Source organism: Corvus kubaryi, unplaced genomic scaffold (assembly GCF_017639235.1).
Source record: "Corvus kubaryi isolate FWS band 111438036 unplaced genomic scaffold, C.kubaryi_AGA036_p1.0 138, whole genome shotgun sequence".
Taxonomy (NCBI): Eukaryota; Metazoa; Chordata; class Aves; order Passeriformes; family Corvidae; genus Corvus; species Corvus kubaryi.
The window spans coordinates 11,380,626-11,403,273 of record NW_024580672.1 but is presented as its reverse complement, the minus strand read 5'-3'; the positions used below and the strand labels follow the sequence as shown (position 1 = coordinate 11,403,273).

The window sequence follows — 22,648 nt, the reverse complement described above, 5'->3', positions numbered from 1 at the left end:
GCAGGCTCGGCTGCCCGCGGGACCCGACGGGCGGCGACTGCCGGGCCGTGCCGACCAGCGCCGCCTCTACCCGCGCCCGCCCCGCCCCGCCCCGCCCGCCGCGCGGGGGAGGGGCCCAGACTGGGAGCAGCCAATCAGCGCCCGCCTTCTCGCCAATCAGCGCCAGGCCACGCCCCCGACGCGCCCCGCCCCCTCCCCAGCCCCGGGGGCGCGTGACTCCGGTGTGTACGCCGGGCGCGCGGGGGCGGGGCCGGCCGCCAGGCCGCGGCCAATGGCGACGGCGCTCGGGGCAGGAGGGGGCGGAGCCTTAGGAGGGGCGCGACCAATGGGGGTGCGGTGCGGCCGGAGCGCCCGGCGCTCGGCGGGAGCCACCCCGGGAGCGCCCGCGCCGGGGCACGGGGCGCCCGAACGGGCCGGGCGATCCCGCTCTCCCCACTCCCCCCGTCGCTCCCGCCCGGCCCACGGCGGCCTCCGCTCCCCTCGGACCCGCCGCGCCGCTCGCCCCCTTCAGCGGCCCGGGAGCGCCGCCCCGCGTCCCCGCGCCGCACCGGTCGGCGGTCGCGCAGCGCCCCCTGGCGGCCCCGCTGCGCCTCGCAGGCCCGGCCTAACGGGGCGCATCCCGGTGCGTCCCGCCGCGATCCGCTGCGGTGGGGGCGGCTCTTTCAGCCGTGCCCGTTCCCTGGTCGGCCCCGAGCCGCCGCCGCTGTAGTACCGTGCGACGTTCAGAAATCGAGCCGTCACACTGCGGCCCCCGGGCACCGTCCACCCCGACACCTCCTCAGTTGCGTCGCGCCTGAGAGCGGAATTAACCATTAAATACTGGTTTTAACCATTAAATACGCTGCTCCCTCACCTCTGCTCTGCTCCGCCGCCCTGTGGGGAGTGGGGCGAGCGGGTCCGGGGTTTGGAGCTCCCATGGAGAACGTCCGAAGCCGCCCCGGTTGTCCCGCTCCGCTCATCCTCAGTGCATGGATGCACGGAGGGCCGACAGCCCCGATTCAGGAAAGCACCTGTAAACTACCGTGTGCCATGTCCCACCGCCCCGAGAGCCCGGCTGTTCCCAAGGCCGCGGCTGCTGTCCCAACACACACCCCACACCCGGTCATCATCGCTCCATGTCCATCGGTCATGAAGGAGCCAGGAAACAGTTCAGCATCCTGGACAGACAGAGACGAACAGCCATGGGAGCAGCCAGCGTGTCTTGTAGTGGCTGACACCCTTTAGAGGAGGTAAAACAACCTCCCTTCTGTTTAAGTGCTTGGAAAATGGAAGAATAAGTTGTGCAGGGCAACCCAATACAGTGTGGAGCAGAGCACAGTGCTCTGGGGCTGTAGTCACAGCCAAATCTCCAAATCTCATTCAGCTCATCCTGAGGGAGTTCCGCAGGCCTGGTTCCCCAGGGAGGTGACAGGTATCCCTGAGCCACAGCGGCACCCTGCTAACCACACTGAACAGGGACTCAGGAATCCCTTCTCTTTCCCCTCGGAGTGAATCAGACCATCACAACTTCTGGCTGCTGCCATCACAACACCCTGTCTGCCTGCTGAGGGAGGACACCAATGCTGCAGAGCTTCACACTAGGAGGACAGGATTTGGGCCATCTCTACAATCACCAAAATACACAGACTGGGGTGTTGGACAAATTATGTTGAAGTTCCTCACATGGGATGGGGCTGCAGGACTCCTCTTTTCATACATTGGTGGCTGAAAACCCCAAGACTGGGCGTGCACAAGCAAAGCCAGGCAGAGAGGACACCACTGCATCAACAACCTGGTGAAGACCTCTAATGCTCCACATCAAAGTCAAGTTCTCTTAGCTGCTTCCTCCCTGACATGCTGAGAACTTGGGAAAAACACAGTGCTATGCAAATGCAGTGGCATTTAAGCTGCGGCCTTTTTCTGTATGCACAGAGAGGGGATCTCACTGTGGGTGCAGCTCTTCCCAGGCAAGTTGAAAGGCCAAGCCAGGGAATCATGTCTTTTTAATGAAGGGATTTGCAGCTAGGACCCCTCTGCCCCACCTGCTCTACCGTTCCCACTGGGAAGACTGTCTTTGATAGCAGGAGCTAATTGCTGCAAACCTCCCAGGATGAGCTACTGGGGACTTGGATGAAGTCTTTGTAAGTAATCTAGGAAGAGGGCTGGGGGTGGGGTGTGTGTATTAAACAGCTTCTTCCTCCCAAGGTCCCATCAGTGAGGTCATTCCACAAAATTTCACAACAATTTCAGGGGTCCTGAACACCTGGACCCTCCTCAGCTGCTGCTACTGTTACTGCAGAACATCCTTGGCAACGGCCCATGTTTGTTTTTGAACCCAAATTTTACTGGGTTTTGCTTCTTAACTTCCCTCATGCCACAGCAAGATGATGTTTAAGTGGCAGAGATGGGAAATTTGGTCCCCCCTGGAAAATCACTGTGAGGAGGGGTGGAAATGGTCCCTCATTTCTAAGTTTAGCTGTTCAGCAGTCCCCAGCTTTTCCCAAACACCTTCTGTGGGCCAGGTCCTGTGGGATTCATGCTGGGCAGCAGGAATGCAGCCCATCACGTCCCATCACAGCCTCAAAGCCCCTGCACCTTGCTCTTTGCCTGATGTGGGATGCAGCTGGACGCGTTTCTGCTTTTCCAGAATTGCTGTATTTCCCTGCAGAACTCCGCAGGTGCGATGCCTGCAGGGGACTCAAGGCTTTCAAACTAGATGGGAATCCGGGGGAAAACAGAAACCTCAGTGGCACTGCACAGGGAAGGAGAGAGCAATCCCCCATGGAATGGGCTGCAGGGCTGCTAGTGAGACAGACTGTCCCTGCCTGTGTGCCCAAGCCACAGAGCCACTGCCAGCCCCACACTGAGGGGACCCACAGGATGGGTCCTCACTGCAACCAGGCACAACCTGCCCCACCAGTCCTGCCAGGGAAGCACAGCACCCCCCAGCCCTGAGGCAGCCACAAGCACACAGCCTTTGAGCTCAGACATTTATTTGCTCTCAGGTAGAAGACGTCACTGGGGCCAAGTCCTCTCACCCCACCGGCTTCCAACGGTGTGGGGGCACCACTCGCCACTCAGCAGCACCCTGGGGGACCACAGGTGCCACCAGGACAGCAGGCAGGACCTGGGGCTGTCAGCCGCTCCAGCAGCTGGAAGGGATCACGGATCTTCTCCTGGAGGGCAGGGAAAAACCGAGGGCAGGATCAGGCCAGTGGGAAGCAAGAGGCACCTGAGAAAGTGGCATTTGCCCCTGGTTCAATCCCTGCCAGCAGAGCAACCCAAGCAGACCCTCCTTAGCTATCATGGGGGGCAGCTCCTGAGTCACCCCAGCTGCTTTTCCCTGCGGCGAGGAATAAGCCAAGAGCTTGTCTGGGACTTTGGCTCTTCTTTTATCTGAGAAATGCCTCCTTGGACAGAGATCTGAGAAAATCTCCCCTTCCTAAGTACAAGGCTGTATTTCAGGGATATGCAGCTGCAGGGTGTTATCTCCCTTGTCTCTCCTGGCCCATCTACAGGCCGGAGGGACCACCAAGGAGAAGGGAGAGGCTTCCAGCAGATAGAATGCTTTGTGCTGCAGGGTCAGGGTTGGCAGCCAGGGCCAGCCTGCTCTTCCATCAGCAGCCGCGAGAGCAATGGGCAGGAAAGAACTGTGAGGATGGGCCATCAGCTCCCTGGGGCAGGCTGTGCACAGCCATGCCCTCAGGAGAAGGATGACTCCCCTTGGGAAACCTCAGGGAAGTCCAGCTGTCAGCCTCACCAGTCTCCATGGATTTGTTGCAGTGGTTAGAGAAGACCCCCCTTTGGAGAACTCCAGCTTGGGTAGGGGTACACTTTGTCCCAACTCAGGCACCAGGCACCATTCTTGGTGTCCCATGAGCTCCTGCCCAGCTCAGAAGGACTCAGGTGTCATGGTATCATGCCACAGCCCCTCTGATACCCCAGAGCAACTCTGATGGCATGGGACACCCATGTCCCAATTCCTTAGCCCAGCCACAGAGCTGCCTTCTGCCAACCTTCACTCCCTTGCGACAGCAGCCCTGCAGTGCTGCGGCATTGGCCCCGCCAGCTCGGATCAGGAACTCCTCTGCAAACCTGGAGCTCTGCAAGATTGCAGCCATCTCAGCATCCACGTCCACCACCTCTCCTTCCTGGGGGCAGAGGAATGGTCACAGGCCTGGGGTCCTGGATATATGTCCCAGGGGCTCCAGCCACCCAGCCAGATGATAGGGAGAGTGAAAGCAGGGGCACATCTTGGCCCAAAACCTGAAGAAACACCCGCAAAACCCAAGCTTCTGGGAAGCCACCATGGATGTCCTGCTTCTACCTTTACCACAATGCAGCGCATGTATCTGTCTCCCTTTCCCACCCATTTGCACTCCCCTGGGTTTACACAGCCCCTCTGCTCCCACCCACCACCCCCTCCACCAAAGCTTGCCCCCCAGATCACAGAGGATGCTGCTGAGTAGCAGCTTCATTGGCTTTAACCCTTCCCTGCACGTCTCCCCTCACCTTGAAGGTGAAGTTGGCATCAAACACCAGCTCTCGCTCGTGCCCCATGATCCTGCCTTTGTAGATGACCTGTCCTGGCCCAGCCTGGGTGCCACCCGGCACCTTGAACAGGCGGAAAGTTGCAGAAACAAAGCGGCAGTCACCTACAAGGGAGAGGGTGGTGGGTTGGGCACTGAACACCTGGGTTGGGATCCCAGCAGAGCTCCCCACAGCTGCCCAGAGCTGACCCTGCCTGGCTGGATCCTCACCGACAATGCCCTCCAGCTCCTTGTTGCCAATGGTGATGGGGCTGGCGGTGACCAGGCATGGGGGGCTGAACCCCACCTCCTCAGCAATGCTGTACAGGTCTCTCCAGTACAGGGCTCCTGCCAGGCATTCTCCTGGCATGAGACCACAGACATGGGGGATAGAGGCAAAGGTCCAGTCCCCCCATGCCATGTCACCCCCATCCCACAGCCCTACGCACCCCACAGCACCCGGTGCCTCCGGACGGTCTCGCTCAGGCGCTGGCTGGCGTAAATGTCACTGAAGTACATCTCTCCACCAGGCTGGAAGGCAGCAAGGAGTGAAGGGAGACCTCAAGAAGCAAAGGGACAAAAGGGGCAGGGAGAATTGGGAATCCCCATATCCTACCCTGCTTGGGACCCTCTGCCGAGACGCCCTCCTCTGACCCCATCCTGCACCCCTGCCTTGCTGGATCCCATTTGCTGCTTCTCAGTGGCACCCCAACAACAGGGCCACCCCAAGCTTCCCACCATCACCTTCAACACACGGAAGGCCTCCCGCAGCACAGCACTCTTGTCAGGGGCAAGGTTGATCACGCAGTTGGAACTGTGGAGGAGGAGACCAAGGCTTATTTGCAGCCTCTTGCACACTTAACACCACCAGCTGCTGCACATCCACCAGCTGCTGTGTGTCCCATCACTTCACACAGGACTTGGAAACACCAATTTGACCATGAAAAGCGCAGTTTATACTCCCAGACTCTAGCCCAGACTCTGGCGTGGGATTTCCCTTTTCCTAACACGTGCTTCTGAAGCAGGTGACACATTGGGATGCAGACCCAGCCCACAGCCCCAGGAAGCAGCAGGACTGGGGGTGACTGTGCCCTGCACGGCACCTACATGACAATATCGTAGCTCTCATCAGCCAGCCCGGCATCACCCAGCTTCTCCATGTAACCATGGACAAACTCCACGTTTGGCTTCCGGTAGCCAAACTTATCCATGTGGTAGGCGATGTGCTTCTTTGCCACCTCAACCTGGCAGGAGGAAGGGAACAGTGTGGGGGGTTGCTGGGAGGATGAGGGGGAGCCCCAGATCTGTGCCGTACTTGGCCCTCGGTCATATCTATCCCGGTGACATGGCCCTGCTCCCCAACCAGCTGGCTCAGCAGGTAGCAGTCCCTGCCGCTGCCGCTGCCCAGGTCCAGGATCCAGCACGACGACAGGCACTCAGGGATCACCAGACCACAGCCGTAGTACCTGGGTGGATGCAGAGCTGAGCAGGGTGGAGGTGGCCCATGGCACAGCCGAGAAGGGGCTGCAGCCCATGGGGATGTGGCAATGGAGGAGAGACCCTGGGGTTTACCTGGCCACCACCTCCTCATGGACACGCTCCAGAGCATCTCTCACTGCCTTGGGAAGGGGCCTGGCTGAGGTGGTGCACGCATTGGTTTTGAGGTCCTCTGACTTCTGCAGCTCTTTGCCATAGTAATCCTGAGATGGGAAGGACAGAGGCCACTAAACTGTGGCAAGCCATGCCCTGCAAGCTCCCCGTGCTCCAAAACATGGGGCCCATGCCTGCACTCAGCCTGCACATGCCCGCATGTCCTCTGGCACTGGCACTCTCATTTCCACTCAGCCAAAAACTATGCCAAGATCAGGCATCCCGTTGTCCCCATCCTCCCCAGCTCCCTTTGCTCACATGCACAGATGTGTTTGTGCAGGAGGGAATTTAATTCCCATTTGCAGTAACTTTGCATGCTGCAGCCACCATTTTTCTGGCCGAGAAGGGTGCAGGGAACAAGGGCAGGGAGATGCCGGGTTGCTCAGCCCCCCCATCCCTGTGCGCAACAGGAGCAGAGCTGCCAACTGCACCTGACATTTTTGTCTGGGCCCCGAAACAAGCATTATCCTCTGGCAGCATCAGGAACCCTGGCACAGCCCAGGCACACACACGCTGCCCAACTGCCCCATCCCTCTGCCAGTCCCCATCTGTGCCCCTCACCTGCACATCCTGGTGGATCTGCTCTCCGCAGGGAGTTGCCACTACAAAGAGAATGTGGGGCTGACACCACAGAGGTGGGCACCACACCAGGTCCTCCGAAGAGCTCTGAATCCCCCTCTTCCCCACTTTTTGCTCTCCCCCAGCAGAACAGAGACCACCCCCCCACCCCAAAAAAAACCCAGTCCCAGCTGCCCTTGAGAGATGAGCCCCCAAAACATCCCTGTAGGGTAAATCCCCCCTCCCCTGCTTTGCAGAGAGCCCTTGGACCCGAGGGCAGCCCCAGCACTCCCCACAGAAGCCCTGGGCTGCCTTACTGCCTCCAGCTGCAGCGCCTCAGGTGGACTCTGCCCAGCCTGGGCCTCGCTCCTCCCCGATACCCTGTGCTGTCCCGGCATCCTGTGCTGCCCGGGCCTGGATTCTGCCCTGACACCGGCTCCCGCCTGCCCAGGCCCCTGGCACCCAGCCCCGCAGGCGCACAGGCACAGCGAGGGCTGCTGGCCCTGCTCCCGTGGTGGGCACGCTGCCGTCATTCATGGTTCTTGATGCACCCACACCCCCAAAACCCACCCTGCTGCCTGTTCCCCAACAACTCTGCACCTCCACGGTGCAGCCCTGTCCCTGCTTGCCCCAAAGGGGCAGGTTTAATGCCACAGGTTTAATGCCACAGGACTGCTGTAGCCTCTGCAGAGGACAGGACCTTGGAAGGGACAACCCACCTGCGACAAGGTCACACTGCCTCTGCAAAGCCCTCGGAGCTGAAGCAGAATGGGGGACCCTGGGGGGCAGAGACCCACCATCCCAAACAGTCTCTCGATGCACAGGGACCGCCAGCAACGGAATCCAGGACAGACTGCTGCAGTTTGGTGGTGTTCAGGACAGCTTTTATTCCCAGCAAGAAAGTCGCAGGGAAAACTCTCATTCCCAAAGTGCACCTGCAAAGCTGGGGTCAGAATGTCAACCAAGGCAAAAATACTGACAGGGATGGTGAAATCTAGCCCAGGAGGAGGCTCTGCAGCACAGGAGCCAGACTCCAGCAGTATTCCAACCGGAATGCGGCAGGCCAATGTCAGCTCTCAGCCTGCCTGCTCCTATCAGCTGCTGAAAAGCACACTCAGGGAAACAAGTGCTTCCCGTGCACTCCAAGTGCTCCAGATAAGTGACTTACCAAAAACAAGACACAGTATTTATAGTTGGGCCTGGATGTGAACAGGTCACTGGTCTTCAACAGAGCAGTGTAGAACTGAGCACACCAGCTCGTGATGCTCTCCTGCCTGATTCCTGGATGGGCCTTTGGATACATTCCCAACCAGATACGAACACACACCACAGCCAAGGCTGCTCCATCAAGAGCTGGAGCAGCAGCCCAGGAAAAGGAATGCAGTTGAAGGCCGAATGCAGCACACATGGACTGGCAAAGGGATGATGTTCCAAACTCTGGCAGAGTGGAAAATAAGATAACCACTTAGGAGGATGATGGCCAAACTACATCCAGCTAGGCCACTGGCAGATACGTGTGCCCAGATTCCTGGTTTCAGAAATTCTGTGCTGGGACCGGCACTTCAGCCTACACTGAAGCACCTCTCATCCACCCAGGCACTTGCAGCCCATACTGATTAAAATGCCCTAAATAAACTGCACTCTGTGCCACCTCTGTGGCTAAATACAGACCAGTGGCAAACTGCAGGCACCTGCATTTAAATGCCATGCCTCAACTCTGCTTTTCTTGCCAGGGGTGCTGGTGTGGGCTGAGCACCTCATGCTACACGGGAAGTAAGCAGACAGAGGAATTGTTGGGAGGAGCAAAGCTTCAGGAAGTTTGTTTCAGCCAGGTCTGGGTGCACAGGTGAGCATTCCAGAGCAGAGGTGTGGATGCAGGCTCATGAGAGGGGGCCATGTGCCCACAAACACAGACTCTGCACATATCCCAGCTGACATCCAGCATCATCCAGACATAGTTCTGAGCCCCGGAGGGGAGAGGACACTTCACTCCCTCAGCGCCAGTCAGGATGTCCTGCCTTCAGCTCCCCTTCATTTCAGCAAGTGACTCAGCTGGTCCTGCAGGTTTGACGAGCGCTCCACGCTGGGCACCAAGCAAGAGGAGATTCACAGTGAGATCTGCTCCCAGACTGTGCTGTGCTACCTGTGCCCGAGGGACCAGAGCAGCTCTAGTACTGGCACTACAGCAAAGAGAAACCCTGGAGTACCCTCTACCCCCTCTGTGTCCCCACAAGGCAAACCTCACTTTGCACACCCTACTGTACACAGCTCTGCTCCCACCACCCTCATCTCGACCACAAGCAGCCTCACAGGTGCTATCACATCAGTGAAACAGAAGGAAGCTTCGGTATGAATCCCATCTCTTTGCTCAAATTCCCATCTCTTCACACTACTGAAGCATTATCCTGCTGGGCCAGCATCTGCCTCAAAGGCAGCTGCAAAAACCTTCCCACTCTGCTTTCCCCCATCCAACTCCATCACCTTCCCCTTTGCACCCCCACGCATGTTCCCCAGGTCCTCCTAGAACTCACTTCTTTTGAATTGCTTCTTGCCTAGGTAAGAAAAGGAGAGACAAAAAGAGCATTAGAAAAACAAAATCTCAGTCACGGTTTATGTTATGTTGAACAAGGGCTCAAGAGGCCAAAACTCCAGGGTGTTTCTGGATTAAGTCCTGGGGTTCAGAAGCAGCACTGGCTTCTCCTTCTTGGTCCCAGGTGCATCATACACACTCATGGGAGACACAGTGCATGGCAAACACTCAGCTCCCACCCCGAAACAGCCTGAGGAGGGCTGGAAAACTCCACCTCCAGGGCCTGCTCAGCTTTGAAGAACTGAGTCTGAGCCAGCTCCATGCAAAGTCTTTAAGGAGAACAGAGAAGGACTGAGGGATCCACTCAGCCCCCAAGAGCGAATGCCTACTTACTGGTGTCCCCTACTTACTGGTACTGTAGATGAGTAGTTATTATGGCCATTTTTCTTAAACTCTGTGGAGAATAAAACAAAGAATTAATGTCTACAGAAATCTCAGTGCAAGCTGTCCTAATGGCCCGGGGAGTTCCTCCAGCACAGCCACCACTGTATTGCTGCATTGCCTCCAAAACACCCCCGTCAGTGTCTGTCAGCAGTGACACACTTCCGTCTCCTTTTCAGTGATAGGCAGAGACACAAGTGTTCTGTTTCAGCCCACAGTCCCTCGAGCTTTCTGTCAGAGAGGGCATAGCTTGAGGGCTGGCCAGGCTGCAGGACACTCGGAGTCCAGCAGCACTGGGTTTGAGGAAGCACTAAATTATTCTGGCCACCAGCCTTGCTGCCTGAAGTCATGTATTTCACTCCAGGGCTCCAGTAGCACGGCTGCAAACTGTTCTTACCACCCTCCTCTCCTCCTGTCCCTAGAAACACTGCTGCTAGAGCAGAAGAACACAGCTTACATCTTCCGAGTGCAATATGGCATCTTCTTGCATCACCATGTTTCTCGCAGCTTGACCCAGGAGCTAGAAGACAAACGCACAGACCAGGCTGAGACGCTGCAGCTTTGCGTTTCCCGAGGCCCCCGTGACGGCTGGCAGGGTGATACTCGGGGTGACACCGTGCGGGGATCACCGCGGTGCCGTGAGAGCACCTCCATCGGGAGCGCCTGAGGCACCGCTCCCACCTGTCACCCTGGAGAGCTGGCAGTCACCCTCCCGCCTGCCACCGCCGGAGTCCCGAGGCGCTGCCCAGCCGTGCCCGCATCCCGGTCCCGCTGTCCCCGTCCCTGCCCAGACACGAGAATGTGTTCCCTCCGCGGACTACAGCTCCCAGCGCGCATTGCGCCGCCCGCCCCGCTCCCAGCACCCCGCTCCGCTCCGGCCCTGTAACCGGCCGCCCGCCGGCACCCGCCGCTCACCTCGGCGCTGCGGGAGCCCTTCAGCACCTGCTTAGTGAGAGCGATCACATCGGTGCCGCAGCTCGTCACCTTCTCGGTCAAAAGCCCCTTCACCGAGTGCCCAAAGCGTGCCTGGGCGTCCGCCGCGCCCCCTGCCGCCATCTTACCCCGCCCGGCCCCCGCCCCGCCTACCCCGGGAACCGCTACGGCGAGCGCCGGGGGCCTGAAGGGTCGTGAAGGCACAGAGCTCGCGGTGGTCGGGAACCCTGCCGGGAGTGGCTTCTGTTCCCAAAGGACTCCCCCAGGACACCTCATCACCTCAGGCACAGACACCCACAGGCTGCCCAGCACTGACCAGGGCTGACAAGCACAGACCAAGGCTGACCAGCGCTGACCAGGGTTTCTCAGCACTGCCCAGGGCTGACCAGCACTGACGAGCTCTGACCAGGATTTCTCAGCGCTGGCCAGTGCTTCCCCTGTACTGCCCAGGGCTGACCAATGGTGCCAGGGGCTGACCAGCGCTCACCAGCACTGCCGAGGGCTGCCCAGCAGTGTCAAGTGCTACCTGTGTCTCCCCAGCACTGACAAGAGCTGATGATCAGAGATGCTCAGGGCTTCTCAGCATTTCTAGTGCTGCCCATTCCCTCCCGGGTCTGTCGAGGCGCTCCCAGGCTGGGTATGGATTCCAGTGCCCCAGCAGATTCCCCCCAGCTGTGCTCATGGCACCCAGGACAGACCTCGAGGGCTCAGCTGTCCCCACACCCCTGGCCCACCACAGGGCCCTGGGGACGGAACCCCAAGGACGGATCCGACCCTGGGCATCCCCTGGCCCCCAGCGCGCTGGAAGGAGCTCCCCCATGGCCACCCAGGGTGGCCGTGGCCCCGCTGCCCTCGCCCCCCGCCATGTGCCCACAGCTGCAGAGCTGGCCACGGGCCCAGCGCCCGGCTCCCCCCTCCTTGTCCCCCCGATAAGGAGCCGAGCCCGCCTCAGAGTCAAGGCGACGACCCCGCAGCCGCTATAAGGGCCCCCCGCGCGCCGCAGCCCCGCAGCCGGCCCCGCCATGCCGCTGCTGGGTGCCCTGCTGCTGGCCCTGGCCCTGCTCTGCACCTGGCGGCTGGCGCGCCGGCGGGACTCCCTGGCAATGGCCACGGCGACAGGTCTGGGGCGCCCGCGGAGCCTGCCGGCCCTGCCGCTGGTGGGGAGCCTGCTGCAGCTGGCCGGGCACCCCCAGCTCCACCTGCGGCTGTGGCGCCTGCAGGGGCACTACGGCAGCCTCTACGCCCTCTGGATGGGCTCCCACTACGTGGTGGTGGTGAACAGCTATCGGCACGCCAGGGAGGTGCTGCTCAAGAAGGGCAAAGACTTCGCCGGACGGCCCCGCACCGTGAGTCGGCAGCAGGTTTGGGGACCCCTTCCCACTGTGGCGTGGGGTGAGGCGAGGGACGCTCCCAAGAAAGACACTGGCACGCAGCAGGGTCCGTGTCCCCTCCCCATCCTGCGCGCAGCAAGCCAGGGCCAGGGCAGCCCCTCCATACCCTGTTCTCCAGGGCAAGCCCTGTCATCCGCCATCCCAAGGGTGCCTGTTTTTCCTGCAGCTGGCTGCATCCCTGGGCACGGGGATGTGGGTTCAGGTACCACCAGGCTCCCTGCACCCCTTAAATTCCCTGGGCATCCTAGAGCTCCTAACCTTCGCATCTGTCCCCAAACCTCTTTATCAGTCCTTGGCAGGGGGAAGGCAAAGCTCATGTCCTGTGCTTTGCCTGCCTGCACTAACCCCCAGCCCCCCGGATCATCCCTGGGATGGGGTGAGATGATCATCCGTCCCCCGCGGGGCTCCCCAGCAGCGGGGTGACCCTGGGACTGCCTGTCCCTCAGGTGACCACGGACCTGCTGTCCCGGGGGGGCAAGGACATCGCCTTCGCCAGCTACGGACCCCTCTGGAAGTTCCAGCGCAAGCTGGTGCACACTGCCCTCTCGATGTTCGGGGAGGGCTCCCTCTCCCTCGAGAGGATCAGTAAGTGCCTCCCACCAGCCCCAGGCTCCCTCCCAGCTCTGGTTCCCTCCCACGCAGGAATTTTTCTTCTTAAGTGCCCTGATTCCCTGTGAACCAAGGGAAGATTCCGGCTCAGCCCATGCCCCCCGCTATCCCCTCAGCTTGCCAGGCAGGGGCTCTGTTCCTCTCCTTCTATCCCCTGTACTTTACCAACACCTCTCCCTGTGTTTTCCACCCTGAACTTTAGTTCCCCTCACTCACAGATGGGGAAACTGAGGCATGGAGCCAGCAGCTCCCCGCTCCACCCAGGAGGACATCCTTGCACATCTCCATCCTCTCTGCTCCTCCACCCAGCATTGTCCCTTCTGCCCATCCCAGCCCCTCAGGGCCCAGCCCTGTCTGGGGGGTGCCCTCTGCAGGCTGCACATCCTGAATGAGCAGGGGACCCCTCCTTCCACCCCCCAGCTGCCCCTTTCACCCCCTTGGCTTAATCATCACTCCCTCATCACGCCCTGGCTGCCTCTCCTCCACCCCAGTCTGCCGGGAGGCTGCATCCCTGTGTGAGACGCTCAGCGCTGCGCAGGACACGGCCCTGGACATGGCCCCTGAGCTCACACGGGCCGTCACCAACGTGGTCTGCTCCCTCTGCTTTAACTCCTCGTACCGGCGTGGGGACCCTGAGTTCGAGGCCATGCTGGAGTACAGCCAGGGAATCGTGGACACTGTGGCCAAGGAGAGCTTGGTGGACATCTTCCCCTGGCTCCAGGTGAGCAGGGACGTGGGCACTGCCCATTCCTCTCACCTCAGATGAGAGGAAGGAGCTGGGATGTGTCCTGTAGGAGCCCTCCTGAGTTAGGAGGGTCCCTGCCCTGGTGACCCACAGGAGCCAGTACACTGGTGGGCACAGAGTGACTGCCTGGGGGCCTGCAGGAGCTGGGCTGGGCTGAGCTGTAGTCTGTTGTAATGCAGCTTTTCTCCCTCAGATATTTCCCAACAAGGACCTGGCCCTGCTAAAGAAATGCCTCCATGTCCGGGACCAGCTGCTCCAGCAGAAATTCACTGAACACAAGGTGCCAGAAGGGCCAGGACAGGGAGATGCTGGAGCTGGGGCGGTGAGCACTGTGCCCAGGACAGCCTGGCTGATTCATGTTCCTCTGCAGGAAGCTTTCTGCAGAGACACCGTGAAGGACCTCATGGATGCCCTCCTGCAAGTGAGGCTCAGTGCTGAGAACAGCAGCCCCCCAGAGCCAGGGCTGGAGCTGACTGACGACCACCTCCTCATGACAGTGGGGGACATCTTTGGGGCTGGTGTGGAGACCACCACGACTGTGCTCAAATGGGCTGTGCTCTACCTGCTCCACTACCCTGAGGTAGGCTCTGCACCCCACAGCGGGGGGCCTGGGTTCCCTTCAGCACCGGGGATGTCATGGGGAGCTTTGGGGAAGGCTCAAAAGAGAAATCAGGCTCTGCAGATAAGCAAGATCAGGCTATGGGCACTTTACTTCTGCCCCACACAACATGACAGGACATGCTGATGATGCTGGGTGTACCCCACTATGCACAGGGCACCCTGCTCCCTGGGCTCCCACACCGGTCTTTGCTCCCCTCCCAGGTCCAGAGGAAGATCCAGGAGGAAATGGACCACAAGATCGGCCTGGTGCGTCACCCCCACCTCAGCGACCGCCCGCTGCTGCCCTACCTGGAGGCCACCATCAGTGAAGTGCTGCGCATCCGGCCCGTGTCCCCCCTGCTCATCCCACATGTGTCCCTTGCCGACACCAGGTGAGATCCCCCTGGGGCACATCCAGGTCGTGGGCAGAGACTGCGGGGAGGGAGCGACTGCCTCACTCTGTGTCCTCTTTGCAGCATTGGGGAATACTCCATCCCCAAGGGTGCCAGGGTCATCATCAACCTCTGGTCTGTGCACCACGACGAGAAGGAGTGGGACAAGCCTGAGGAGTTCAATCCTGGTGGGTTGTGTGATCCCCATCCTCTCCTGGGCCAGGGGATGGCAGGGTGGGTGCAGCAGGAGAGGCTGAGCCCTGGGGGACGCTTGGTGCTGGGAGGTTGGATCATGCTCCTGTCTGGGGCACTCGCACCTCTCTGCTCCTGCAGCTCCCGCGAGGGACACACGTGTGATGAACTCGGGCAGGTCTCGGGCAGAAGGGATTGATCCCTACTGATGCCAGTGATGCTCCTTCCCCTTGCAGGCCGCTTCCTGGATGAGCAGGGCCAGCACATCCATTCGCCCTCACCCAGCTACCTCCCCTTTGGAGCCGGGATCCGTGTCTGCCTGGGTAAAGTCCTGGCCAAGATGGAGCTCTTCCTCTTCCTGGCCTGGGTGCTGCAGAGGTTCACACTCGAGTGCCCTGAGGACCAGCCCCTGCCCTCACTGGAGGGCAAGTTTGGTGTCGTGCTGCAGGTGCAGAAGTTTCAGGTGAAGGCCAGGCTGAGGGAAGCCTGGAGAGCAGCCTAGTGATGGGGAGGAGCCCAGGATCCCGGGCAGTGGGGGGTGGGAGGTGGGACCACAGAGGCTGCCCCGTGGATGGGGGGTTATCCAGATAAAGCTATTCCCAACACAGCATGGCTCCAGCAATTTTTTGGGCAGGAGATGGCGGGCAGGGTCTGGTGGGAGATGTATGGTGGCCCCACAACTTGCTGTCAGCACTGGGCTGAGCTGGGAGGCTGTGGCCTCTCTGCAGCAGCATGGAAGCTCCTGCCTGCTCACTGTCCTGAGCACTCACTGTCTGCCTGGAATTTGGCCATCACTCCAGCAGCAGCACAACCTTCCCATAACGCAAGGGGCCGTGTTTGCTTTGCTTTCACCAAAAAGTACTGTGCCATGGAGGGCAGCGTGTAATTAGGTTTCTGGTTCTCTATTACTTGACCTCTTAATATTTAACTGAATAGCTGCACAGCTATGGCTCAGGGCCCCTAGAGGGAAAGCAGCCAAGGCAGAGGGGAAAGCCCCACAGACCCCCAGCACAATGTGACATCCCAGCCCTGCACACCCCCTCATTTTCCCCCTGCTCTTTCTCTTGTTAGCAGGCAGGAAAACAGGCATAAACTTCCCCACCACTGAACTTCCTGCTCAGTGTGTTTGAGTTCTTTCAAACCCCCAGAACCTGGCTTTCATGCAGGCCTTTCAACACCAGCATCCGATGCCAAATGGGTCCTGTCAGCCTGTGGGACAAGGATGATGATGAAGGCAATGCGTTTGCAGTCTGGCACAGCACTGGGATCATCCTCCCTTCTCCCAGTCCATTTTCCTGGGGGTTTCAGTGTGGTAGGGAGGAGCTGGAGGTAAAACTGCCATGCACATTCCTGCCCCAAGGGCAAGCCTTCGGCTGATTTGAGCAGCTGACCCACCAGAAGCTGGGCAGAGGGAGCACACAGCAGGAGCTCAGCCCTACTGCTGCTGCATGGAGTCTCTGATGGCTCCTAAGGGCTGAGCCCCACACACCTTCCTGCTTCCCTGCCTGTTTCCATCACACCAGGGGTGCCACTTGGTTTGCAAGCCCTCCACTTCTGCTAGGGCACACTGACGCTGGATGGGTGAAGGGGGATGGGACTCAGAACGGGCTTTGGGAAAACCTGGCTAAACATGATGCTCTAGGCTTCCCTGGGGATTGGCACCTCCGTGCCCGCCTGGTCCTTCCTCTGCCCCAGATCCTGTCACTGGCAGCACCCACTGGCAGGGAGGCTCCACTACAGTCTCCTGCAGCATCGGGATGCCTCCAGAGCATCAACAGGACCTCCAGCACATTTGTGCCCCTTTGCCAAGGCATTTGATTTTGCTCTTGGTACGGGAAGGGATTTTCTCCTTGCCAGAATCAACACGGGGCCAACGCCTTGCTGTTTGCCGAGGCACTCACACAAATGCTAAAAGCCAGTGGTCACCTTGGGGCAGAAATGGGGACCTTTGAACCAAGGATGTTTCTAACCTGGAGAATGCCTCCAGCCACAGCTGCTTGCGTTCCATCTTCCCCATTTGCCAGGGCTGGCATGTGCTGTCCTAGGCTGGGAAACCAGCACATGCTGCAAATCCCAGCACCCCAAGCTTGGCCCTGCTGTAGGGTGTCTTGCCCCCCACCCACCCCACCGGGAGAAGATGCAGCTGGGGGAATTCAGTGCCCAGAACCAGCTGCCTGGCACTTTGTGAGCTGGTAAACAACCCCCGGCACGGCTGCTCGCTGCTCTGGGAGCAGGCAGAGGCACTGCTGAATCATCCAGCTGGTTATTTCTATCGTGACAGCTGCTTTGGGGCTGTGCTGCTGTGCCCAAACCCCTGACTCCACCAGAAAGCTTCACCTGGGCCACTGGCTCCAGCTCCCTGAGGCAAAGGGGGTCTGCAAGGCAGGAATTGGTGACAATGCAAAGAACGAAGCTTTTTCATTCATGGCTGTTCCCACACTATTTCTTGGGTACACCATGAAGCAGATGTGCAGCATGCTGAGGGCACAGGGCAGAGCAAGACTGAGCCTTTCCCTCGCACAAACTCATTTTGGGGGGCACAGCCACCCCCACAGCACTTGGCTGACCCAGCTGTGCCACAGGGCTCAGCTCAGAAGCCCTCCAAGTTTGAGAGGCTTCTTTTTGCATCAGGCACCGGCGGACCCTGGACTGTGCCGGAGAGTGAGGGCCAGCCCAGGAGGAACAGGAGACGCTTGGAATACCTGCGGGCTCTGCAGCGGGCATGGTGCCAGGAGAGCTGAGTAAGCACAGACCTCAGGACACAGCTGTTTGCCGGCTGAAAACAAGTCGAGAAAGAAGCCGGCAGCCTGTGACCCCCCGGCACAGACTGCAGTGCTTGCACCACCGTCGCGACGGCCCCGCTGCGGGCACCCGTCCCATCTGATAAAAACAGATCTGTGCTGCAAGGATAGGGGGAACCAGCTCTGACGAAGAGGCAGCTCATCCTGGCCTTCCCAGGCTGCCCACTGTGGGATTGCTGTGGGGCTTCCCTGAGCCAGGGGCTGCCTGTCTGCCCCCCACTCCCGGCCTGGTCCAGGCTTTTCTTATATAAACCAAAGAAGAAAAAAGAAATCAGGGACAAAACCTCCCTGGGATGTGGTTGGAGGTGGTGGGGGGGTAGGGTGGAGAGGGGGAGCAGCAGTCTTGGAGAACCACTCATTCAGGACAGCAAAGGAGTTTATTCACCGGAGCTGGACTGTGCTCCAGCTACCTGCCAAGCTGCCGGGAGCAGATCAGGCTGGGATGAGCCCAGCCAGGGAATGCAGAGAACCAGAGGAGATACGGCTGTGGGAGCCCGGGCTGTGCAGAGCAGGAAGCGAACGCAGCCCCGGCTCTCACCACTGACTCACGTCCCCGAGTGGCGAGGGGGGCGCAGGGAGCCCAAAGCTCCCATCGCTCGGCGGAACAGCCTCATGCCGGCAGTGGAGCCCGCTCATTTTGCTTCTCTCCAGGCTTCCTGCCCCAGGAAGCTTTTGATGACTGTGTAACAAAGAGGCTTAACTGCACCTCGACTTTCCTTAGCCTCCAGTTAGGCAGGCAAAGCTCTGAGAGCAGGCTACCAGCAAGCATCAGGACACAATTCCCTCCTTCTCCATCTTCAGCCAACACCCATCCACATGCAATGTTTATGTAAGGTTGTATGAACATGCAGTGATATGCGGCAGGAAGATCACACCAGTGCTCCCAGACGACGGAGAGCTGAAGAGTCCCTTGGGAACACCAAGGAGATGCTGCAGTATCCACAGATCCCAGGAGCCCCCGTTGTGCCCAGGGGACACTTGCTGAGCCACCACACTGTGCTCTTCACCTGTCCCCAGGCAACACAACCCCAGCCCACCAGGAGACCTGCGGGGTCCTTGCCCCGGAGCCAGCTTCGGTGGCCAAAAACATTCCCTGTAAGTAGCTCCGCACTGCCACAGATTCCAACAAAAACAGACTGCAAGGAGTACTGGCAGCCACACCTAGAGCACATTGTAAAGCAGAACACCGAGCAGTAGGTTGACACTAATTTGCTGTCAAACCTGCTGCATTATTGCAACTCAGTTTTGAAACGATGACTCCCAAAAAACACCCCTTATAGCTGGGAATGGGTGGGTTTTGGTGCTCCAGTGTTGGAGATGCACATCTGCCCATGTCCTCACACCTTCAGCATTTTACAGTGTGCATTCTCTGGGCCATGCTGGCTTCCTACACAGGGATACATGTGAGGATCGAGCACCCTTCTAAAGCTCCAAAGCTGGAGCTTTGGGAGTCCTCTGCCTGCCTGAAGAGGCAGCAGCCGGGTATGTCCAAGGAGCTCACCTGCCCCATGTCCTGCCCTGCACCACTCCTTCTCCCCATACCAGCTGCCCCTTGGCTGCAGGTCTAAAATCCTAAAGAACTGAAAGCCATTAACAGTGCTGCTCCTCAGGCACTTGTGAGCTGAACAGACATGGTTGGTGCCCCATTTATTTCTTTATGGTCTCTAAATGCCCAAAAAACCTCCAGGAGTCATAAAAGAGGCACACAGCTGCTTCTTCCTGACTTTTTAAAATTAGAAACATCAGCTTGGCTTACGGGTACTTACCTCCATATCCAGAGGATTCCCCTGCCCTTAGTGGGATGGCTGGAAAGCAAATATGGAGATTTCTGTCTTACGCCAACAGAAACGTTGGCAAAGGTCGCCCACTGGCACAGGGCCATCCCCAGGATTTACAGCAGTAAACCCCATTCTTTACAGACTGATGTGCTTTTTTAGCTTCCTCTGTGGTGCGAGGAACAAAACCAGGTGCCAGTATGTACAGAATTCCTGGGGGTGGCACTGGGGATCTTTAATTCTCTTCTCAGAAGACACATGTGGTCAGTGTACACAGCTAGAAGTGACCGGTCCCCAGGTAGCCAGGCTCTGGGGCATGCACAGCCTCTCTGTTACCCCTCACCCAGGTATCCAGGCTCTAGACATCCAGGAATAAGGTCTCTTGAATCCAAATCAAAGTCTTTCATTGTTAAGAGCACCCTAAGACACAAACTGAAGAGCTGTCTTTATCAGCTGTTCTGAGGGAAGAGAAAGGCTGTGATGGGCAAAGGAGTGAGATTCTTCCAAACCCTGCAAGGTCAAAGTGCTCCCCTCAAACGTGCAGGTAAAACGCTGGCATAAGCACCACTTCCCTTGCTCTGCAGCCAGCACAGTGCCAGCACACCTCCAGGGAGAACAACAAAACAAACCCACAAACTGAAGACAAATCTTGTTCTTAGCTCACAGAATGATACAAATACACATGGACAAGTTATCAGAAAAGGCATTATATTTTGGTTTCCACCTTATTTAAAACTGATTTTGGTTTTCAATTAATCAGATCTCAGTATGTCCGAGTTCAGGTTTCAATGTTTTTTTCCCCATAACAGTAATGATCTGGATGACCATAATTATAAAAGGGACGGGGAGAAATCCCGAGAACAAGTTACACAGTCTGAACTGTGCTCTCTTCCACACGAGCACTCTAGGGAATGTTAGTTTCAGCTCTTCCTTTTTTTTTTCTTTTTTCTTTTTTTCTTCCTTCAGGTTGTTACTAACAAAAATCTCTACTGTTTATTAAAGCAAAGCTACAGTAAATTTTCTTGCAGTCTTACAGCAGGTTTTCGTATTACCAGTAGGACTCGCATGCATGGATTGCAGTCACACACACACGCTCACAGACATTATACAGTAGCCAGTTGCCACCATAAAAAAAAAAAAAAAAAAAGAAAAGAAAGAGAAAGAAAACAGACATTCATTTCTTTAAGTGGTCATTATTAGAATCGCACCAAACTTTTGGATTAAAAAAAAATACTGCACAGGTCTTCCACATCTACATGGTAAATCATCCCTTTCGCAATGGACGGAGCTCTCGTCACCATTTGTTCAACATGCATCGCTGAAGCTTGAAGGCACACTGGCCAAGGAGAGCCCTGTTCTTTTGTCATCTGAACTCCAGTGTGCTGCTATCGGGGTGCAAAAAAGGACAAAAATAAAGCCAAGCCCTTTTGCAGCACACCGGGAAAAGGTCATTCGGAGACCACAGTACTTGGAAGGCAGCCCAGCTGCCTGGATTCTACTGCTAACTGTGCTCTTGGAGGCATTGAAGGAACACACTTGTCTTTAAAAATGACACATAAAGGCAAATTTCTGCAAATCCCCTCTTTTCAAACTGCCTAAGGTAGACTAAAACTCCTTCTAGAAGAAACTGGTCCTTCAGTCACCAGCTTCAAGTGGGACATTTCCTACCTGCTGTCTTAAACACTGAAGCACCAGAGATTATAGGGCTGATGTGTCTGGGCATCTATCAGCTTCGGGAAAACTTAACATCAGGAAAGAAAAAAAAAAAAAAAACCCAACAAAAAAAAAAAAAAAAAAAAAAGAAAAAAGATGGAAAGAAATCCCCAATGCCTCAAGAGCACTATATCAAACCAGAACTCTTGGGCTACTGACTGCCGGCAGTGTCAGAAGCTGCTCGCTTCTGGGAAGACACCTGGAGGTTGAAGCCTTATGGTGATCTGGTATCCTCCCAGGGTGAGATTTGCTGAGTTTTACTGATTGCAAGATAAAGCAGTGTTTCAGAAAACTAAAACCAACAAACTCATAATAACCATCACCAAAATCACCATTAGAAAAATTCCGTTTTTTAGAAGGTCTCATTGAGAAACATCAGTCCCTGCTCCATGGAGCAGGGCAGATACGATTAACAAAACCCAGAGTGACCCGTCTCCCACAAGCCGGGCCTTCGAGGACTAGTCCCCATATTATATTGGAGGGGAGAAAGAAAAATAAAGAAAAAAACCCCCATTGTATCACCTTTTTCTCCTGTTAAAGTTTTAATCCTCTTACTCCATTTTTATTTGTTTTTTTCCCCCGATTCTCCCTTCCACTCTGCCGCCTTAGCTGGGGGAGTTATTGGTACAAGAGTTTGGAGAGTCCTGCTCATTTATTGTGTTCAAGAGTACACACACCGGCTGCCGGGGCAGGTGGTGGTGGCTGTGTTCGCAGTGCTGCTCCTCTGCGGCACTGAAAAGCCCTTCCTCCTCATCCCCGTGGGGACGGCCGCTGCAGCTGTCACAGAAGTCCAGGGGCCCATCCAGAGCGTCATCAATGAGCCCGTCAAACTCCTTGAGGTCGTCCTCATGATGACCCCGGTTGCATACGCAGACTTCTATGCCCGAGTCGCCCGTGAAACGGCGCTGCCTGCCCGGCATCTTGTCCTTGGCATCGGGAATGGCGCTGCTCTGCTCTAAGCTCTCAGAGCTGTAACCTTTCAGCAGTTCCTCCTTGCACTCCGTATCCTTATCGGGACCGGCCCTCCCCACTAGCTCAGCTCCCGTGCTGGTACTGCCGGGCTCGATGCTTTGCATTTTGGTGAGGGCTCTCTCGCCCAGCACGGTGGTGGAGGGCTCGGGGTCCCCGTGGCCGGGCGCCCCGGTGCTGTCAGTACTGCTGTTATTGCTGCTGGGTGCTGCAGAGCTGCTCTGTGCTGGCTGCAGGGTCCTGGGCGTGTCCGGGATTGTGCTACTGCTGCCTGCTGGGACGCACTGCTGATGTAAGGCACTGTACGGGGGCGGGGGGGTCGGCGGTCGGTTCACCACTTCCTCATAGGGAGGTAGCAAATAGTTTGGCAAAAACCCTAGAAGTGGGAGGCAAGGAGGAGAAGTTATTCCAGGAGCAGCTTATCTCAGGAAACGAGTCACTAATACAGGTCGGTACGGCATCTGTCACCTACCAGCACCTTCCCACTGAACAGCACAACGGGCCCTACGAAGGGGTGCCAGAACCTGACCCAAGTGAGGCGTGTCGTGTTTTAGAGAAGCAGCAAACATGGCAGAGAGGGCACAGGAGCAGATGGACACAACTGGGAACAGCAGCCTGATCTCCTGGCTCTCTCTATGCTTACCAGGCAAACCTCCCTGAACCATATACCCCAATACAGCCCCATAAACCACCCCCACACACCGTGGGTGGCCTGTGTTGGCTGGAAGGAACAACTCCCCAGCGCCCTCCAACACTGCCTTCTCAGCCTAATTTCTACCTTCAAGAGCAAAGATTTCATCTCACAAAGCATTGTGCAAATATGAAGAGACATGAGCAGTTA

At 57.6% G+C, this 22,648-nt stretch overlaps 5 protein-coding genes across 14 annotated transcripts in view; 1 reads left to right on the top strand and 4 right to left on the bottom strand.

Moving 5' to 3' along the window:
* CNNM2 (cyclin and CBS domain divalent metal cation transport mediator 2) overlaps positions 1-1,106 on the bottom strand; it is a 117,489-nt gene extending 116,383 nt beyond the window's left edge. Inside the window, exons 1-2 of the mRNA XM_042018506.1 lie at positions 1,099-1,106; positions 610-793 (exon numbers count right to left, since the gene is read on the bottom strand). Of these exons, the coding sequence (XP_041874440.1) occupies positions 610-793; positions 1,099-1,106 (192 nt within the window). The remainder of the gene's footprint in view (positions 1-609; positions 794-1,098) is intronic.
* Positions 1,107-2,955: 1,849 nt separating this feature from the next.
* On the bottom strand, positions 2,956-7,264 carry AS3MT (arsenite methyltransferase). Of its 3 annotated transcripts, none has more exons than XM_042019230.1 (11): positions 7,006-7,264; positions 6,720-6,760; positions 6,081-6,208; positions 5,824-5,974; positions 5,616-5,752; positions 5,253-5,322; positions 4,958-5,039; positions 4,740-4,871; positions 4,492-4,634; positions 3,996-4,130; positions 2,956-3,155 (listed from the first exon to the last, which is right to left on the bottom strand). In XM_042019230.1, exons 1-11 carry the CDS (start codon positions 7,247-7,249, stop codon positions 3,057-3,059), a joined length of 1,362 nt encoding a protein of 453 aa, XP_041875164.1. In that variant the 5' UTR covers positions 7,250-7,264; the 3' UTR covers positions 2,956-3,056. The 3 variants fall into 3 exon arrangements, with proteins under 3 accessions (XP_041875164.1, XP_041875163.1, XP_041875160.1); XM_042019229.1 differs by having other exon boundaries at positions 7,034-7,088; XM_042019226.1 differs by lacking the exon at positions 6,720-6,760 and having other exon boundaries at positions 7,034-7,264.
* Positions 7,265-7,578: 314 nt separating this feature from the next.
* Positions 7,579-10,776, bottom strand: BORCS7 (BLOC-1 related complex subunit 7). Of its 3 annotated transcripts, none has more exons than XM_042019231.1 (5): positions 10,603-10,770; positions 10,145-10,207; positions 9,657-9,700; positions 9,248-9,268; positions 7,579-8,799 (listed from the first exon to the last, which is right to left on the bottom strand). In XM_042019231.1, exons 1-5 carry the CDS (start codon positions 10,741-10,743, stop codon positions 8,748-8,750), a joined length of 321 nt encoding a protein of 106 aa, XP_041875165.1. In that variant the 5' UTR covers positions 10,744-10,770; the 3' UTR covers positions 7,579-8,747. The 3 variants fall into 3 exon arrangements, with proteins under 3 accessions (XP_041875165.1, XP_041875167.1, XP_041875166.1); XM_042019233.1 differs by having other exon boundaries at positions 8,711-8,859; positions 10,603-10,773; XM_042019232.1 differs by lacking the exons at positions 7,579-8,799; positions 9,248-9,268 and adding an exon at positions 9,300-9,547 and having other exon boundaries at positions 10,603-10,776.
* An 843-nt stretch (positions 10,777-11,619) lies between these two features.
* LOC121660152 (steroid 17-alpha-hydroxylase/17,20 lyase) lies at positions 11,620-15,156 on the top strand. Of its 2 annotated transcripts, none has more exons than XM_042019225.1 (8): positions 11,620-11,966; positions 12,458-12,596; positions 13,112-13,341; positions 13,559-13,645; positions 13,736-13,945; positions 14,188-14,357; positions 14,442-14,545; positions 14,786-15,156. In XM_042019225.1, exons 1-8 carry the CDS (start codon positions 11,643-11,645, stop codon positions 15,049-15,051), a joined length of 1,530 nt encoding a protein of 509 aa, XP_041875159.1. In that variant the 5' UTR covers positions 11,620-11,642; the 3' UTR covers positions 15,052-15,156. The 2 variants fall into 2 exon arrangements, with proteins under 2 accessions (XP_041875159.1, XP_041875158.1); XM_042019224.1 differs by having other exon boundaries at positions 11,620-11,981.
* A 4,660-nt stretch (positions 15,157-19,816) lies between these two features.
* The window catches only part of WBP1L (WW domain binding protein 1 like), a 60,681-nt gene continuing 57,849 nt past the window's right edge, over positions 19,817-22,648 (bottom strand). For all 5 annotated transcript variants that reach the window (XM_042019219.1, XM_042019220.1, XM_042019223.1 and 2 more), the window contains one exon: positions 19,817-22,183. In XM_042019219.1, the coding sequence (XP_041875153.1) occupies positions 21,444-22,183 (740 nt within the window). In that variant the 3' untranslated portion in view covers positions 19,817-21,443. The remainder of the gene's footprint in view (positions 22,184-22,648) is intronic.